Source organism: Phodopus roborovskii, unplaced genomic scaffold, assembly GCF_943737965.1.
Source record: "Phodopus roborovskii unplaced genomic scaffold, PHOROB, whole genome shotgun sequence".
Lineage (NCBI taxonomy): Eukaryota > Metazoa > Chordata > Mammalia > Rodentia > Cricetidae > Phodopus > Phodopus roborovskii.
Window position 1 is genome coordinate 12,705,825 of NW_026126408.1, and position 17,054 is coordinate 12,722,878.

General features: G+C 49.8%; 3 protein-coding genes across 4 annotated transcripts; 1 reads left to right on the forward strand and 2 right to left on the reverse strand.

Annotated features, from left to right (window-relative positions):
* Window positions 1-28: 28 nt before the first annotated feature.
* On the forward strand, window positions 29-4,717 carry Abhd1 (abhydrolase domain containing 1). The gene is made up of 9 exons (XM_051181777.1): window positions 29-181; window positions 2,492-2,652; window positions 2,929-3,111; window positions 3,234-3,279; window positions 3,459-3,571; window positions 3,691-3,864; window positions 4,001-4,049; window positions 4,139-4,304; window positions 4,438-4,717. The coding sequence occupies exons 1-9, from the start codon at window positions 44-46 to the stop codon at window positions 4,644-4,646; spliced, it is 1,239 nt and encodes a 412-aa protein (XP_051037734.1). The 5' UTR covers window positions 29-43; the 3' UTR covers window positions 4,647-4,717.
* Window positions 4,668-8,522, reverse strand: Preb (prolactin regulatory element binding). 2 transcript variants are annotated; one of them, XM_051181776.1, is made up of 9 exons: window positions 8,213-8,522; window positions 7,477-7,599; window positions 6,897-7,117; window positions 6,648-6,728; window positions 6,412-6,536; window positions 6,074-6,247; window positions 5,859-5,931; window positions 5,528-5,687; window positions 4,668-5,366 (listed from the first exon to the last, which is right to left on the reverse strand). In XM_051181776.1, exons 2-9 carry the CDS (start codon window positions 7,583-7,585, stop codon window positions 5,272-5,274), a joined length of 1,038 nt encoding a protein of 345 aa, XP_051037733.1. In that variant the 5' UTR covers window positions 7,586-7,599; window positions 8,213-8,522; the 3' UTR covers window positions 4,668-5,271. The 2 variants fall into 2 exon arrangements, with proteins under 2 accessions (XP_051037733.1, XP_051037732.1); XM_051181775.1 differs by having other exon boundaries at window positions 7,477-7,666.
* Window positions 8,523-10,143: 1,621 nt separating this feature from the next.
* Window positions 10,144-11,638, reverse strand: Prr30 (proline rich 30). The gene has a single exon (XM_051181778.1). The coding sequence runs from the start codon at window positions 11,590-11,592 to the stop codon at window positions 10,390-10,392; it is 1,203 nt and encodes a 400-aa protein (XP_051037735.1). The 5' UTR covers window positions 11,593-11,638; the 3' UTR covers window positions 10,144-10,389.
* Between the last annotated feature and the right edge of the window lie 5,416 nt (window positions 11,639-17,054).

Below are 17,054 nucleotides of genomic sequence, written 5' to 3' on the forward strand. Positions count from 1 at the left end.
AGAGTCAAAGTTCAGTAGCTAGAGCCGGCCGAGAGCCTGGGAAATGGAATACCAGTACACAACAAAGATGCTGAGTTCCTCCCTGAGCCTGCAGAACAGCACCTGGTCAGACACAGTCTCTCTGCTCTTGGCTCTTGGCGTTGCTCTCTACTTGGGCTACTACTGGGCATGTGTGCCCCAGGTGGGTGAGGGCTGAGCTCTGGCCGGCGTGCTTAGGGTACTATAGTTTTTTTTTTTTTTTTGGGGGGGGGGTGGGTAGTCTCCAGCCTGGGCTCCAGCCCTTTTTGAAAGCTTGGGTAGTTGGTTCTCCTGCGTCAAGTGCGTTTTGCTATTATGACCTACTAGAATGCTGGTTCTGCCTCTTTAGATTCTCAGAATCTTCCCCTGTGGAGGGGTGCCCCCCTATACTGCTGACCAACCTTTGGATAAAGGTGGAGTGGAGGGTTTCCTAAAGTGTCAGAGATTGCGTTTTCCGCTTTCCTTTTTTTAGGTGGCCTAACTAAAATTTGCAGATTATGTTCGCTAACTGCACAGAATAATGGAACGGATGCTTGTGTGGTTGTGGCACCAGTCCATCAATGTAGCTGAGCCTCCTTTCCCTTGAGGACTGGTTGGGTTCTTGCCAAGCTTAGGACAGATGGATAATTCTACCCCTACGCACTCAGCCCTGTATTAAGTTCTAGACTCTTTGTGTGTACCATGCTGAGAAAATCTTAACAGGTTGTTTTTGGTCAATTTGGAGATTTTCCAAACTGAGATGTAGATAAAATACATAATCTACATATCCAGGAAAGCTAACGTTTTTGATCTCATTAAAATCTATTTAGATAAAAGAGTCTAACAAGAAACGTATTGATTGAAATTCTTTTAAAAGATCTATAGGAGTTAAACGCTTATTCCTGAGGAAGGTTGAGACAGGAAGATCACTTGAGCCTAAGAGTTTCCAGCCATTCTGGGCAAAGGGCAACACAGCAAGGTCCTGTGCCCACAGTGGGGGTCATGGGATCGTCTCAGAGAATAAAGAACCGTTGTGGCCACTGGTAAATGAAAGTAATGTGAATTAGTAGTAAAACAGTGTTTCAGTGGTTAATGTCCCTCACACCTACATGGCACTCCCTGTTCACAACTGTCTGTAACCCTCTCTGGCTTCCAGGGCCACCAGACATATAGGTGGTGCACAAATATTCACATAGGCAAACACTCACACATATTAAATAAAAATAAAAAAATAAACATGTTTTTAAAATCACAGAGAAAGCTTATTAGCACAATATCTGGAACTCAATGAGCATTCAACAATTTTATATACAAGTTATTATTGTTTATATCATAGCTATTCTGTTTTGCCCTTGTTTGCTCTACCTTTGGACAGACCAATTAACCTATAAGAGTCATAATTTCTTTACTTCTATCTTATCGAATAAGGACAGGATTAATCTGCTTTATAGCAGTGATTGCATTGTTATTCCAAGGCTAAGGACCAGGGTCCAAGTCACAGTATTAGCTAGGCCTCGTTAGTGTATCATTTGCTTAGTCCCTTTAAAGTAGGTAAAACAGGATCTGATTAAGTTACTTGGAAATGCCATTTATGGTAAAAAAAAAAAAAAATTATTTCCCTGATGCTGGAGATGGAACATAGGGCTAACCACTGAGCTACTATACCTTTCCCTTCAGTTTCAGTCTTTATAGTCTTCGGATTTTGTTCAGCATACCCTCCTTAAGTTTATGAGGCTAGACCCTTCCTCCCCCTTACCATGTGGCTATGCAGAGCCAAGCAGAGGCTGAGTCAGGGCTTTGTTCCTACTGACCTCATTTGCTCCTATTATCCCATCTCTGTTCCCTTTCCCCTAGTTGGCATGAAGAAAGGAAATATTTGTTCACCTTAGGATGCTTCCTCCTGTACAGCACAGCCTAAGAACTGGGGCTCCCCACGAGAGTATGAGGTGCCCTTGTAAGAGAACCCTGAGCACACACATTAGAGAAAGACACAAGTATGCAGACAACGGGGTGCTGAAGACAGTGGGGCACACACAGCAAGAGCCAGACTGAGCACAGCAAGCTCAGGGAAGCAATTGACAATTCACCTGCAATGTGAGGGTCACAGACTGAATAGTGCTGACATTTCTTTGCCTGGTCAAGAATCCCAACTAGCAGAGCATGGTGACAGGAGTCCAAGACAGAGGCAGGAAAATTTTTGATGAGTTCAAGGCCAGCCTGGGCATGGTACAACTTTGTCTCAGAAAACCAGCCACCCTGGGCTGGAGATGTCTGGGCCTTGAAGAGCATGTACTGCCCCTACAGGTCATTTTCTTTTCTAGCATCCATGTTGGGTCCCTTGGGGGGACACTAGAGGGCTGTATTATTTAAGGTGACCTGGCTATTCTAGTCACAATTATGCTTGACCCTTTGCTGTGGCAAAGCAGTGTCCTAAAGGCTGGACTTCGGGGGAAGAAATCACTCAACCTCCAGGCCAATTGTTGTGTGATTACAGAGGCCTCGTCTGGTAGCTGGACCCCAGTTTCTGGCCTTCCTGGAGCAACACTGTCCAATCACTGTGGAGACTTTCTACCCCACGCTGTGGTGTTTTGAGGGACGGCTACAAACCATCTTTCGAGTCCTCTTGCAGTCTCAGCCTGAAGTGTGTTACCAGAGGTAAGGATGATCAGCACTCGAAGCTGCTGGTTCCTAGGGGAAACTGTTCCATCTCTTTAAATGAAGGCCACCTGTGCCCTTTGTGTTGAGCACATGAGATTGTGCATCTACACAAGCTTAATAGCTCATCTATCCATTCTATATGGCCAGCCTTATTTCTTTGTATAAAGCATGCCTTTAAATACCCATGACAAACTGAGAGCTTGTAGGGGAGCCAGACCTTTGAAGTCTAATTCCTAATGGTGTATTTGTATACCCATCTCTCTTAAACCCCAGTGAAGTCCTCCAGACTCCAGATGGAGGCCAATTCCTTCTAGACTGGGCTGAGCAGCCTAAGAGCAGTCAGTACCCGGACCCTACCACCCAGCCCATAGTACTGTTGCTTCCAGGCATCAGCGGCAGTAGCCAGGAACCATACATCATACACCTAGTTAACCAAGCTTTGAAAGATGGCTATAGGTAAGGATATGGTACAGAACTTGGGAAGGGAATGTGACCTGACCCTGATACAGTACTCTTTGGATTACCAAAGGGGAGGTCCTTCCTGGAAGGGTTTGCCTCACATACCTGTGTTGCCCCAGGGCTGTTGTTTTTAATAACCGTGGCTGTCGAGGGGAAGAACTGTTGGTGAGTACCCCCCCTTCCTTGCGATGGTCCTGCACCTGCTTCCTGCAGAGATCGCTGGCCCTAGGGCTCTGCCTACTTACCTACTCCCCCACCCTTCCACACTGCCTCCCAAGCCCTTCCATTGGGTTGCCTTCTGGTAAGAGCCTCTTTCCCTAGCCAATGACCCAATTTGCCCTCAGACTCACAGGGCTTACTGTGCCAGTAACACCGAAGATCTAGAGATAGCTGTGAAGCACATAAAATGCCGCCACTCCCAAGCTCCACTGCTGGCTGTGGGCATCTCTTTTGGAGGGTAATACCTGCCTGGGTTTATAACAAAGACCCAGTTATTCATCTTCTGTCTTTTCCTTCTCTTCTGCCCCAATTCACTCACGCCAATACTTTCCATGGCCTTTTCATCCAATTTTACAGAATATTGGTGCTCAACTACCTGGCACGGACAGGGAAGGCTGGAGGATTGGTAGCAGGACTGACAATGTCTGCATGCTGGGATTCCTTTGAGACCGTTGACTCTTTGGAGACACCGCTCAACTCACTGCTCTTCAATCAGCCCCTCACGGCTGGACTCTGCCGACTTGTGGCCAGGTAGGACAGCACACATCCCAGGATCTGCTAGTGGCTTGGGTCAATCCCACATGGGGCTTTCTTGATGAAGTAAGAAAACAGAAGCTGTGAGCTTCGAGCTAGGAGTACAGACAAACCTTAATGTATTCTCTTCCAGAAACAGAAAGACAATTGAAAAGGTGTTGGATGTAGACTTTGCGATAAAGGTATTTTACAGTCATCCCTTCACCCAGTGCTGGTCTCCTGTTGTCTCCGATTTTGTGATATCACAGCCTACCATACCTCTACCACACAGGCCCGCACAATCCGCCAGCTGGATGAGCGCTACACATCTGTGGCTTTTGGATATAAAGACTGTGCGGCCTATTACCAGGCCTCAAGCCCAAGAACCAAGGTGGATGCCATCCATACCCCTGTCCTTTGCCTCAATGCAGCAGATGATCCCTTCTCCCCAGTCCACGGTGAGTGGCTTCAACCATAAAGCCCTGACCCCCCCAGGCTAGTGAGCCACAGATGTGGGCTGTACCTGGTGTGAGCCTGGCTGGGTTCATTGCAGGACAGCTTTCTGACCTCCTCCTCCTGACTCCCTCCCAGCCTTCCCTCTGCAGGCTGCTCAGAAGTCTCCCTGCGTGGCACTACTCATCACAGCCCGGGGTGGCCACATTGGCTTCCTGGAAGGGCTGTTGCCCCGGCAGCACTGCTACATGAATCGCGTCCTCCACCAGTTTGCCCGAGCCATCTTCCAGCACGCCATGGAGCTGCCTGACCTTGGGCCACTCACTTCTGAAGACGGAAAGAGCTGACAAGAGAACTGTTTGGGAGGGTCTCGGTTCAATCTTTCTTTGTTTATTAAATATCAACTCTTCCCATCTAATGAGCTGAGGGTCACTTTCCCTTTCCTCAGGCCCGATCATCCAGAAGCTTACTGTACATGTGGTCTGACTGGCCTGATGCTACCCACCTGAGCCACAGACCACTGCTACCTGAGTCTTCCTTTACATCTTCCTGCCCTAACAGCATGTGCCAGCCCAGACTTTGTCTCAACAAAAGCCAAGGACCTTGTGTAATGACTGTAAGGGGAGGAGGGGACACAGTTTCTGTAAGAAGGATGGCAATGCCTCCAGGCTCTTGGGCATCTTCACATATTTCTAGAGAAGGAAGAGCTCAACTCTGGAGCCCTGGGAGGCAGAGGGAACCAGGCAGGTAGTGAGCCTGGGCTTCAGACCACACTGTCCTAAATGCATCCACAGGTGATGAATGTAGGGCCCCCAAGATCGTGTCCAGAGGGACACGAGGCCACAGGCAGGCTTTGGCCGAGGGACACACAGTGCCCACCAGTCTCACTGTAAGTAGCCTCAGCTGTGGACCTCAGTGATTCTGCTCTGGGAGGTGGCAGTGTCCAAGTCGGATTTCCATTGGTCAGGGAGGCTAAAGAAAACCTGGAAAGGCACTCTGGAGCAGCAGAATGGTCACAATAATGAGGCCCACACATATCAGCAGCAGTAGCCATACAGGAGCACTCCCTGAGGGTGAGACAAGGGAAGATGTGAGTGAGCCAAGGACGCTCAGAGCGTCAAAACCAGAGCCCTTAACCGACCCCTTTCATTCAAGGAGGGGCAGACAGGTACGTGGGGTCAATTAGTTAAAGATGAAGCTGTACCCCCAACACACAACAGTGACTCACGCCTTGAGGGCAGCAGGTGCAACTGGCAACGACTATCCACAGCCACAGAGAAAAGAGCAGTTTCATGGGGCCCAAGAAGCTCTGGGCCACAACCCTTCTCGGGTAGAAAGGTTACATCTGTCACCACAATGCCATGGGCCTCCTTCACATAGTAGAGGCGCTAGAGAAGGAGAAAACAAGTGAGGAAAGCCTAGTTAGAGGCTCCTTTTTGGGAAACATGTTCCACAGCCCCAGCAGGCTTCCCCTATGGACTGGGCCAAACTCCTTCCTGTACACTCAGGAAGTAAGCCCGTAGCCCTCCCACAGGGCCATGCCAACCTCCACCCATTACCTGGAGAGAGAAAGCTATGTAGATGGCGACAGAGCCTGTGACCGTGCCTAGGCCTAGGAAGGTACCCGATTCACTGTAACACACAAAGTATTCATTGTTCTGGAAGCTTGTGCAGAACCCCCTGCACCCCACAGTGGCCCTCAAGAGACTGAGTCGGACTCACTCCCAAGCTCCCGTAAGCACCCCCTTTCCAGCTAAGCAGCAACACCTCAGACCTGACACTGAGGCAGGAGATGACTTCATGGCCACAGGGCCTGGTCCGAATTGGCAAGAAGGTGGAACTGTCCCAGGTTGTGAGGTAGCAGGGTGGGGGCTGACGCAGGCGTTTGTGGGGGATCTGCACTGTGAAGAGTCGCAGTCCCCCGGGCTGATCTGGAACCTTCCCAAACCTGGAAGCCGGGAAAAATGTTTGTGCCTTCCTGTACCCCGGTCACGCTTGAAATGACCTCCAACATGGCTACAGTCACCCCCAGCTCCCTCCAGTCTTTTTCTTCCCACTTCCCCAGGACAGCTGAGGTATGCCTCTTTTAGGCACCCTCTGTGATCTTCACACCTGCAGGCCTGGTAGCGATATGGTGTGTTAGAAGAGGTGGGTCCATTGTCTTGCCACTGTAGCTGTGCCACTAGTTGAGCCTTCTGCCACACGGAGGCCTTCAAGTCCCAGCCTACGGTAACCAACTGGGCACAGGTAAAGATTCCAAAGATGGACAATTAGGACATTTACTTACTAGGTGAGCAGCATAAGAGCCCCCCTTTTCTGCACCAGTATCCCACACCCTACCTCCTTACCTTGCCATCAGGACCCAAAGCCAAATCTCCAATCTCCCCTTCATGTGCTTTGAAATCCAGAACTTTCTCCAGGCTAGGTACCTACAAGCCAAGCCAGTATCATGGTTCAGACATAGCAAGAACACTGTGATCCCCATCTCTCTTACCCTAATGGCCACTCACAAGTTTTCCAGATTGCATATTCAGAGCCTCACAGTTTTAGTGTTATTGCAACTGATATCCATCTCCCTTAGGCCCCTAAAACCACACCTTCCAGACTCGAACATGGCCATCAGCCCCTCCAGTGGCAAGTAGGGTATTATCAGGGTTGAAGCACACAACTTTCTGCAGTGGTTCAGTGCTAAAGTCTGTCTGTACTGCCTCCAAATTCTTTACTCTGAGTTCAACCCCTTCAGGGTGAACTGCAGCTCCCGATTTCTTCTCTGCTGGAGCTGCTCCCTTCCTTTGTCGAGGTCCCTGCTCCTTGGAACCTGTAACACAAACAATTTTCCAGGGTCCAGACTTCTTTGTTTTGTTTTTCTAGACAGGGTTTCTCTTTTTAATAGTCCTGGCTGTCCTGGAATTCACTTTATAGACCAGGAATTCACTGAGCTCTGCCTGCCTCTGCCTCCTAAGTGCTGACTTTTTTCAGGTTAGCTCTAAATCCTCTTGCCTTCAATCCTAAGAACCGAGATTGCACCACCACAACCTAGCAGATTCCAGGCTTCTGTATTAATTAGTATTAGTCGTTCTATAGTGACAGTAGAGAGAGAGCATTTTGGTGCTACTGAGACCCTAATCTCTCTTCTTTAGAGACCAAGATTAGAGTGATTTTTCCAAAGCTCCTCACCTGACTTCTCTGCTTTATTGCTCTTCTGTTGATGAACCTGGAAACGTAGAAGCTGACATCGAGCATCCTGTCCGGCAGCAAGGATGTCACCAGCCAGCGCCAGGTTCATAGTGGCCCGTGTCTCTGTGTCATGAGAGTGCAGCAAGGAAGCGCTTAGGCAGCCATTGATTTGCTCTAGCTGCAGAAAGTGCTGGGAGGGAACCAAGGTGGGCAAAGTTCAGGCAAGCCCGGAAGTCACATCAAGTCCTAGTCTTAGTCGTTCAAGTTCTGTCTTTGTTGTATCCCTTTGCTTCCTGCGCCTCTAGCTCATGGGGTTTGTTGTTGTTAGAGCTTTATTTTCTTACTGGAGCTCCCCACTTAGTACAAGTAGGGCTTAGATTACTAGGTCCCGTTTACAGAACGAAAGGAATCCAGGCTCGAGCTGCTTGAAGGCACATTATGTGCCTTCCTGGAAAGGGCCAGAATAAGAGCCGTGGGCCAGCTCCCGCGGTCCTGCGTGGGCGGGCAGCCCAGCCCTCACAGACCCGCACAGCTGTCAGGCTGTTTTTGGACGCCTCAACCATCACTCTTCATAGGTGAAACCAGCAGCCAGGATGGTTTCCCCACTAGAAGCAGGTAGGGCCTAAAGTAGAGGTACCGCGCACCCCTGCATCCCCCCCCTCCGGCCCGCCTCCGGTCACCCCGGAATCGCCCTTGGGCACGGCAAGACCCGTTCCCAGTAGCCCCGCGTTCTCACCACGCCATTCTTTATGCCAGTCTTGGCGGCTCCTCCTCCGCCAGCAGCGATGAGCAACCCGGTCTTAGGGTCCACCCGGAGCGCGTACAACGGGAACGGGGCCCGGTACAGCTCCACACCCCGGCGCCGGCCCATCCCGCACGCGCGTTCACTGCCAGCCCCGCGGAACCCACGACATGCCGCGCCCTGCCTCCGACTGCTGCCGAACTTGGTACCGCCGTCGCCGGGAAACCTGAGGACTTCTCTCAGCCCCGCGGGCTCGCCACCCCTCAAAACCACCGCAGGTATCCGATCTGCGCTGGCGCGGCTGTCTGGCTGGAGCTCGCCGACGCGCAGTGCGCACGCGCCGCGCTCCTCGGCTCTCTCCGCGCAAGCGCAGGACGCCAATCCGCGTCAGCACTAGCAGGACGCGCTGCCACGGAACCCTGGCATCGGATCCGGTTCATAGTCCCGAATGACGGCCGATCTGCCATCTTTGTGTGGGGCGTGGAACGTGGAGCTGGAAGAGGTTACTGAAGATCAGTAAACCTCGAATTAATAAATTCTCCAATTGGGACGGCCCCCTCCTCCGGAAATGTTGTAGCCGGGACCTTTATGAGTTACTCCGGAGAGGAAGTGATTTCTCCTAGCGCACAGCGAGGGACTCCAAAACCAAAGCTAGCTTCAAATCAGATTCACCGCATCCTAATAATTCTGGCATGAAGAAATCAGTCCCTACTTGACAGTGACCTCCTCAGCGGATTGGTCCCTTTCTCATGGCTTGACACCCAGTTCTGGAACAGAGAAGTTACGGTTGGCAGTTGCTCCCCGACAGGTGTCTTCTATGTGTTTTGTGCCTGGTACCTCTCTCCCCGTCTCCTCCCCTCTTCTCCCCCCCACCCCCTTGCGTGTGCTTCTTGCAGGTGGCCTCTGGAACTGGAGTTAGAGCTGTGAGCTGCCATGTGGGTGCTGAGAGTTGAACCCAGTGCTCTTAATCCCTCAGCCATTTCTCTAGTCCCTCCCGCCCCCCCCCACACAGTGTTATGGTAGAGGTTCCACCCAAGCCCTCTCCCCTATCTCCAGACACTGCTGCATCTCAGAAAGCCCTCCAAATGATGACCCCTCCCCCAGAGATGTTCAAGACCACTCCCAGAGGGGTATTTAAACTGTCCCCCAGAAAATAGACTTATGGCTTTCCATGTCCCTCTTTCCCATCTCCTCTATGGGGGGGAGAGGGTGGGGCTGGAAGGCCATCCGGGAGCGCTGTATCAATGAAATGTGGGCTTTGTCTAATTCGGTTTGACTTGGTCTGATTTGGATTGCTGCATCGGCAGAGAGGCTTATCAAGGTGCAGAAGCTATTTACCTGCACTTCACCCTTCTGAGGGAGCTTCTGGTCTGTGGTGGGATTCCTGTGCTCGCCTGTGGTTGAGTTGCTAGCAGTGTCTTTCCCTATGAGGAAAATGGGCTGCTTCATGTCAATTGACTGTCCCTTGAGGAATGGACCCAATGACCTAATCTTTGATTCCAATGACCTGAAAATGGACTTGAATTAAACATGGGAAGGGGGGGGGGGGCTGGGGAGATGGCTTAGAGGTTAAGAGCACTGGCTGTTCTTCCAGAGGACCCTGGTTCAATCCCCAGCACCCACATGACAGCTAACAACTGTCTGTAACTCCTGTTCCAAGGGATTCAACACCCTCATACATGCAAGCATTAACACCAATGCACATGAAATAAAAAATAATTAAAAAAACAAAACAACAACAACAACAACAAAAAAAAAAAAAACATGGGAAGGGCTTGCAAGGGGCCTCTAAGCACCTCAGGTACAGGGGTTTATGTCATTTGCTGTCCTTGACCTTTCCTTCCTTCCAGCCTTATTAGAAACTGGCCTCATCCTATAGCCATCGATTCCATCCTGTGAACTCAGGACTCAGGACAAACACATGATTCTTAGGGTTAGGCTTTATTGGATACACTGAAGGCTAAATGGGGCCCTGGGTGCCTCTGGTCCTCTTCAACCAGGGGAGAGCAGACTCCACAAGGGGTTCCCAGGGTTCAGGGCTGGAGAACACACCTGGCCTCCTGCCAGCCAGCCCTTTAAGGTGTTTCGGTGGCTTCCCAAGGTCTGAGAAGACCTGGTAGGTAGGGTGGGGTTTGGAGGAGGTGTTCCAGAGGGTCTGCGCTGCTCTGGAATTAAGATGGCGACTTTCGGAGAATAGATTCTGGAGACACCGGCCTCTTTGGAGCAGGCCTGGGCTTTGGGGAAGCAGTGGCCTGTCTTGGTGCCTGAGGTGGATGCCTGGAACACTGGCTGGGTTTTAGTGATTGGAGGCCTGCAGACCTGATGAGGCTCCCGGCCTGGGAGAGTGTCCCTGTGACTTGAGCTGCTGGAGCCTGGGTTGCAGGAATTTGACTCCGGAGGACCTCTCCTTGAGGTCTTGCTTCCTGCCGCTTTTTTTCTGGCAGCAAATGCAAGGCCTTGGCCTGGCCCCGAGGCAAGCGGAGGCCGAAGCCAATGCCTATGCGGAGAGGCCCAGAATCCTGGCCCTGGACACAAGGCAGTAGTAGTTGAGGGAAAGCAACCAGCCGTGGCCCTGTCTTGTACTTGGGGATGGGGCAAGATGGGGTGCGGGGCTGGAGGCACACTAGACAAATGGGATACTCTACAACTGGGGCCTGGTGGGTTGGGCCTAGCCACAGGCGCTGCAGGAACAACAGCTGCAGGTCTCGTGCAATTCTGCGTTGCCCCACATGGACAACTAGGGCTCGGGCAAGGGCCCCTGGGTCCTTGAATTCTGCAGGGTCCACCTTGCTTGCCACGCACCCCCTTGCCTCCCCAGGGGACCTGGTGTTTGTGGATTGAGGCCACTGCCATGTTTGTTTGTTACTGGGAATCCCTCGAGGAGGTGAGCTGGGGCTGGGGGAAGTGATCGTGGAACTATGGACGTCCTGGAGGTGGGAAGGAGATTGGCAAGGGCCAGGAGGGAAATTTTGAACCTGGGAAAACGAAGAGGATCGGGTAAGAGGAGGAGAGAGGCACAGCTGGTAGTTGGGGGGAGAGGACGAGTGTAGCGAGGGAAGACACGTGTAGTTTTGGTTAAAGAAAGTGGGGGAACTTGGGAGAGAGGAAGAGTATGGGAGAGGAACAAAGTCGGAATTTGAGTCGGAAGAGAAGAAGCGAGGCCCAGGAGAGTGGGGCTGTGAAAGAGGAGAAAAGGGGAAATAGGCCTGTGTGGGAGAGGGCAAAGGAAGGTGGGAAGGAGGGAGGGGCTGGTGGGGAGAGACAGATGCTAAGTTGGGTAGAGGGGAGTCCACGAACTGAGAGAGGACCTGCGGGGGACACCCTGGCGGCACTGTGTTCTGTAGCAGCGCCTGGTCCTTGGTTTGAGGCAACATTGCCTTGAATCCAGGGGAAAAGTGGGTGTGGCAACAAGACCAGTTCGTAGAGACCTAACTAGTCAGTGTGGGGATCTCTAAGGGCAGTTGTGGCTGATACTCAAGACTGCCTTCTGCCCCTGCCTGGCTGCTGCCTAGTTTTGCCACAGGCGTCCGCAGCAGGCCAAGGGGACACGAAGCCTCTTCTACTCGACTCTGGTGTGCTCAGTCCAGAGACTGCATCTAAGCTTGGCTCTTCACTGTCTCTTAGGGATGTACAGAAATGGGGGATGAGAGTTGTCCCTTGGGAGTCAAGGGACAACTGCAACTATGGGGTGGAACCAGGTGGAAGACACAGTCTGTAGGTCCTGCAGAGAAAAAGACAGAGGTCAAGGTGTTGGGATGACTGGTTGGTCCTCTCTGGACTGTGTTTCAGGCACTCAGGTCCAGTGTGAACTCATCAAGACTCCAGATGTGAGGTCTTGGGATGCAATTCAGCTGGAAGAGTGCTTGCCTAGCAGGCATGAAGTCCTGGCATTGATCCCCAACTGCACATAAACGTGACATGCTGGCACAAGCCTGTAATCCCAGCAGAGATACAGGGAGATCAAGGCCAGCCTGGATACATGAGTCTGATTCAAAACAACAACAAAGACACTAGCTGTTCATCACCTTTGAGGTCAGAAAACCTGGCAAGATGCTTTAGAGAAGGCAAAAAAGTGAAACAGATTGGAAAGAGAACGGATAGGATAGTCAAAAGAGGCAGCTTAGGGTGTTGGGACCAAGATGGGAAAGGAATGGAGGATGTTGTGCAGTGAGTTTTACCAATGTGGATTCCTTCTGCTGTTTCACAAGACACGTCATCAAATAGGGGTCCTGAGAGAGAAAGCAGAGTCTTAAGACAGTCTATCAACCACTCCCCTCTACCTCCAGTCTCTGACCCCCTCAACAGACTCTGACCCAGAATTCCAGTCCGAGAGGTGTGCTGAGTCCTTTTTCAGCTGGAGCTCTTCTGTGGTGCAGGCTTTTGCCTTTCTAGCCCTGACACACAGATTTTGTAACCATCTTGATTTCTTGGCATACTGGCTTCCCCTGACCTCTTGTCATCCTTCACACTGGTGTCCTGCTCACTCAGCCTGGCCTTGGCTGGGATGATTATCAGACACAGTGGCAGCAACAGTAGAGTGAGCTGGTAAAAGGCTCCAAGAGACTGAGGCTTTGCCTAAGGGGCGGCGTTGCCGCCCCCCAGTGGGAGCTGAGGGGCTCTTTCCCTGGAAGCAGCTCTTTCTAACATCAAAAAACTATGTCACAGAGGTCAGATAATGACATCATGGGTTCTGTCCTTCCCTTCCTCCCCCTCCCCTCAATGCTCTGGATCTTTCTCTCAGGGACTGTGCAAAGACAGTTTGGTAAAATTGTCAAGTACACAGAATTGTTGGATGCACACCAACAAACCCAGTTCTGCCTCTTCCTCTGATCACTCCCCAGGGAGCTGAGGCTTCCAGCTTCCTCCTTGGCTTGCTTTCCAGGAAAGTAGCTGTGTTCCATACTCTGCCGTCCTTGGACTATCACTGTATGTTTTAATAGCTGTCTTTAAAGATATTGTTTGTTTAGATGTGTGTGTTTCTATCTGTGTAAGTGTATGTCGTATGCGTTCTTGTGCTCATGAAGGCCTAAAGAGGGGGTTAGATCCCCTGGACTTTTATTTAGACAGTAGCAGTGAGTTGCCTGACACAGGGGCTGGGAACTGATTTCCAGTCTCCTGCAAGAGCAGCAGTGCTCCTAACTGCTGAGCCTTCTCTCTAGCCCTTGATTTTATTCATTTATTCATTGTATGTGCATGGCACAGCACACATGTGGAAGACAAAGGACAGTTGATTCCCTCCTTCCACCAGGTAGGTCCTGGAAATCAAACTCAAGTCATCAAGCTTCATAGCAAATGCTTTCATCTGCTAAACTGTCTTGCTGGCCCCAATATTTTATCTTGTCTCTTTTGTGGTGCCCTGAAGCATTGTCACCCCAAATAATGCACCATAATAAAATTAGGAGTGACTAAGAGGCATGGCTTATGTAGAATTGGGGAAGGGGAGGCTGGAGAGATGGTAAAGTGCTTGTACAAGCATGAACTGGGATCCCACATTAAACCTGGACATGGAGGCTCACATCTCTAAGCCCCCAGCACTGGGTGGGGGCAGAGACAGGTGAATCCTGGAGGCTTGCTGGCCAGCCACCCTAGCTGAAATGGTGAACTCCAGGTTTAATAAGAAACTTGATAAATAAGGGGGACTGCAATAGATACAAACACCTGACACTGACCTCTGAGCTATGCGTGTGCACAAGGGCACATACATGCACAAAACGGATGAAGGGCACTTTTGAAAGGGTGTGTAGTAGAAATGGCAAACTAGCCCAGGCAGTGGTGGTTCACACCTTTAGTTCCAGCACTTGGGAGGCAGAAGCAAGTGGATCTCTGTGAGTTCAAGACCAGCCTGGGCTACAAAGTGAGTTACAGGACAGCTAAGACTGTTATACAGAGAAACCCTGTCTCAAGAAACAAAAACAGACAAAACTTCAGCCATATATGTTTTAGAAAGGAAGGCATATAGAGGGTGTGGCCTCACCACCAGGACAAGGACTTGCCTTTTAGCACAAAGACCCACAAAATCACAGATAAACCAGGCTATTTGGTTACCTGACTATCTGAGACTTTTTGGAAAGTGTTCATGTTCTGGGGATATGAGGACCATAATTTTAAGATTGTTCTTATAATATTTGCTGTCTTTTGATATTCTTAATGAGCTCCAGTCAGCCACATGAATTTATGCTACCTGATATCTATTGGTAGACCCATAATGACCATAACAATGGGAACTTATATTCAGAAGATCAAACCAGTGATTAGAAGGACACAGATTTCAGCCCTATTTACTGACCTTGAGGGAGGAGAGAGGAACTTGATTCTGAATTAAGTCACCAATGGCCAGTAGTGTAATCACTGTACCCATATGATGGAATCTTCATTAAAATAAAAAACCCTAAACAATAGGGTTTAATGAACTTCTGGGTTGGTATCTCATGGAGGTGCTAGATGGATGGATGATGTGCCCAGAGAGGGCAAGGAAGCTTGGCATCCCTCCACGTTACCTTGCCCTCCACATCTCTTCCCTTTTCCTGTTCCTGGATTCTATCCTTTATGACAAAAGAAAAAGTCTAGGGAAGCAACAAGCCTGAGTTCTGTGAGATGCTCTGTAAGGTGGATCGAGGAAGTCATGGGAACTTCTGATTGACTGGTGGTGGTTTAGAAGTGTATGACTCAAAGCTGTAATCTGACGATCCTTCCGGGTCTGTCCCTTTGATCTATGGGTGCATGGTGCTGGAATTTCCCTGAATGGTTAGACACCCAGGTGGTGTCTGGAGAATAGGAGAAGCTGAGTCAGAAAACACCCCACATTTGGTTTCAGAAACATCAGAAGAAACAGAACTTCTCACTGTGAGAATGAGAATGACTAGGGAAACTCTGGTTCATGCTGACTCCAGTTCACACTGACAACGCTTCTCTTACTTTGTGTTATAGTTGCTATTATTAAAATTTTATTGAGTATGGTGGGCACTCAGCACTCAGAAGGCAGTGGCAGGTGGATCTCTGTGAGTTTGAGGCCAGCCTGTCTATAAAGCAAGTTCCAGGACAGCTAGGGCTACACAGAGAAACTGTCTCGGGAAAAAAAAAAAAAAAAAAAAAATGTTGAGCAAGTGAAAGGAAGTCCTCCCTCTAAGTGTTTGGCATTCAGGTTGTAATGCAGTTGTTTTAGTTCTCTGGTCGTTTCCTGTTGTAGATATTATCAGTCACATACTCTTCCCACCCAAATTCCTCCAACTCCAAGGTTGAGAACATCATGTTCTATTTCTTTTAAGAGTTCTACTCTGAAACCTGCAGAGAGTTGTTGAGAGGATGGATGAATAAGCTAATTGTAGTTGGCCAAGAGAGTTTGAGCCTGTCACCTTTCCTTCCCTTTTATACCTTGTTTTTATGTGCGTGAAAGGGAGAGTGAGGTGCACGCCTGGTCAGAGAACAGCTTTCAGGAGTGGTAATCACTTTCCACCTCTTCCCCTTCACACTTACCCTTGTAGAGCAGATAAACACCAACTCAGGTTCTGTATGCCTGCACGCCAGAAGAGGGCATCAGATCCCACCATGTGATTGCTGGGAATTGAACTCAAGAGCAGGCAGTGCTCTTAACCACTGAGCCATCTCCCTAGACCCTCAATTCAGGTTCTTAATTAATGTCCAAATCTCCTGAGGTGGGAACTTTCATCTCTACCTGGTAGGATTGCTCATTGGCTGGGAGCATAAACTGTAGTACATGACGCGTGAACCTTTACAGACTCAGCCTGGCTGTCTGTCCTCTAGTGTCATCTCTCATAAAGATACCTTATTTTCTTACTAGCTTACATAAGAATCCTTTGATGAACTGCCGACTTTTGCTTTTGTTTCTTGGCCAGAAATCACTTAATTCTGGAACTGTTCTGAGAAAACATGGTGAAAACCCAAATACACAGCCCACAGTAGCAGAGGAAAGAATATCCTGTCTTGGTGTTTTGTTTTGTTTTGTGATGTTGTTTTATTTTATCTCTCAAGACAGGTTTTCTCTCTGTAACATTCCTGGCTGACCTGGAACTCACTCTGTAGACCAGGCTGGCCTCCACAATTCTGACCATCCATCACACCCTACTCTTATTCACTGTGTCTTTTCAAGTGATGCATTCTTTTCTGTGTTTTTCTTTCCTTACTTGCTCTTTGTTGTGTCTCCTCCTCCTCTTATTTTTTTGTGGGGAAGAAACTCCTAGGCTGTCCTGATGAAACACACTATGTAGCCCAGGCTGCCCCCAAATTGAGGCAATCTTCTGCTTGCCCTTTTCTTTCTTTCTGTTTGTCTTCCTTCCTTCTTTCCTTTCTTTAAACAGAGCACACTCTATAGCCCAGGCTGACCCTAAACTTGAGGTGATCCTGTCTTAGCCTCCCAAATGTCTGTCTCTGTTTCTCTATCTATAGTCTCTGCCTGCCCACCCGCCCGCCGCCTGTCTCTCTCTCTCTCTCTCTCTCTCTCTCTCTCTGTGTGTGTGTGTGTGTGTGTGTGTGCGCGCGCGCGCGCGCGCGTGCTGGGAATCACACTCAAGGTCGCAAACACTACCATATTGCACATGCCCTCATGCAATGACACTGCTTTTCACAGGGTAGCTCCTCCACTGAGGATGTGTCTCTGAGGTAGAATTCTGAAAGGCTGTAGATTTGCATGACTATTTGCATGACTATGACTTTGCAGCCCTCCCAAGGACTGAGCACTAATGGTACAGGAGCCTTTTGGAGGTGTCCAGGCCATCTGATTCTGAGAGCACACTTAGGTACAGAGTCTCTTTCCATGTTGCTATCATGTGGTTTTAATACTTTTTTTTCCTCCCTATTCTGTGTCCTTAAAGTCAGTGGA

What these genes read in the sequence shown, in the direction of transcription:
- Abhd1 (XM_051181777.1), top strand. Translation starts at nt 44, where the DNA reads ATGGAATACCAGTACACAACAAAGATGCTGAGTTCCTCCCTGAGCCTG. An exon ending in GTGGGCATCTCTTTTGGAGG is followed by an intron (nt 3,572 to 3,690) that starts GTAATACCTGCC and finishes CCAATTTTACAG; the next exon opens with AATATTGGTGCTCAACTACC. An exon ending in ATGTAGACTTTGCGATAAAG is followed by an intron (nt 4,050 to 4,138) that starts GTATTTTACAGT and finishes TCTACCACACAG; the next exon opens with GCCCGCACAATCCGCCAGCT.
- Preb (XM_051181775.1), bottom strand. Translation starts at nt 8,347, where the DNA reads ATGGGCCGGCGCCGGGGTGTGGAGCTGTACCGGGCCCCGTTCCCGTTG. An exon ending in CTTTGGGTCCTGATGGCAAG is followed by an intron (nt 6,537 to 6,647) that starts GTAAGGAGGTAG and finishes ACCTGTGCCCAG; the next exon opens with TTGGTTACCGTAGGCTGGGA. An exon ending in GCACCTGCTGCCCTCAAGGC is followed by an intron (nt 5,367 to 5,527) that starts GTGAGTCACTGT and finishes TCTCACCCTCAG; the next exon opens with GGAGTGCTCCTGTATGGCTA.
- Prr30 (XM_051181778.1), bottom strand. Translation starts at nt 11,592, where the DNA reads ATGTTGCCTCAAACCAAGGACCAGGCGCTGCTACAGAACACAGTGCCG.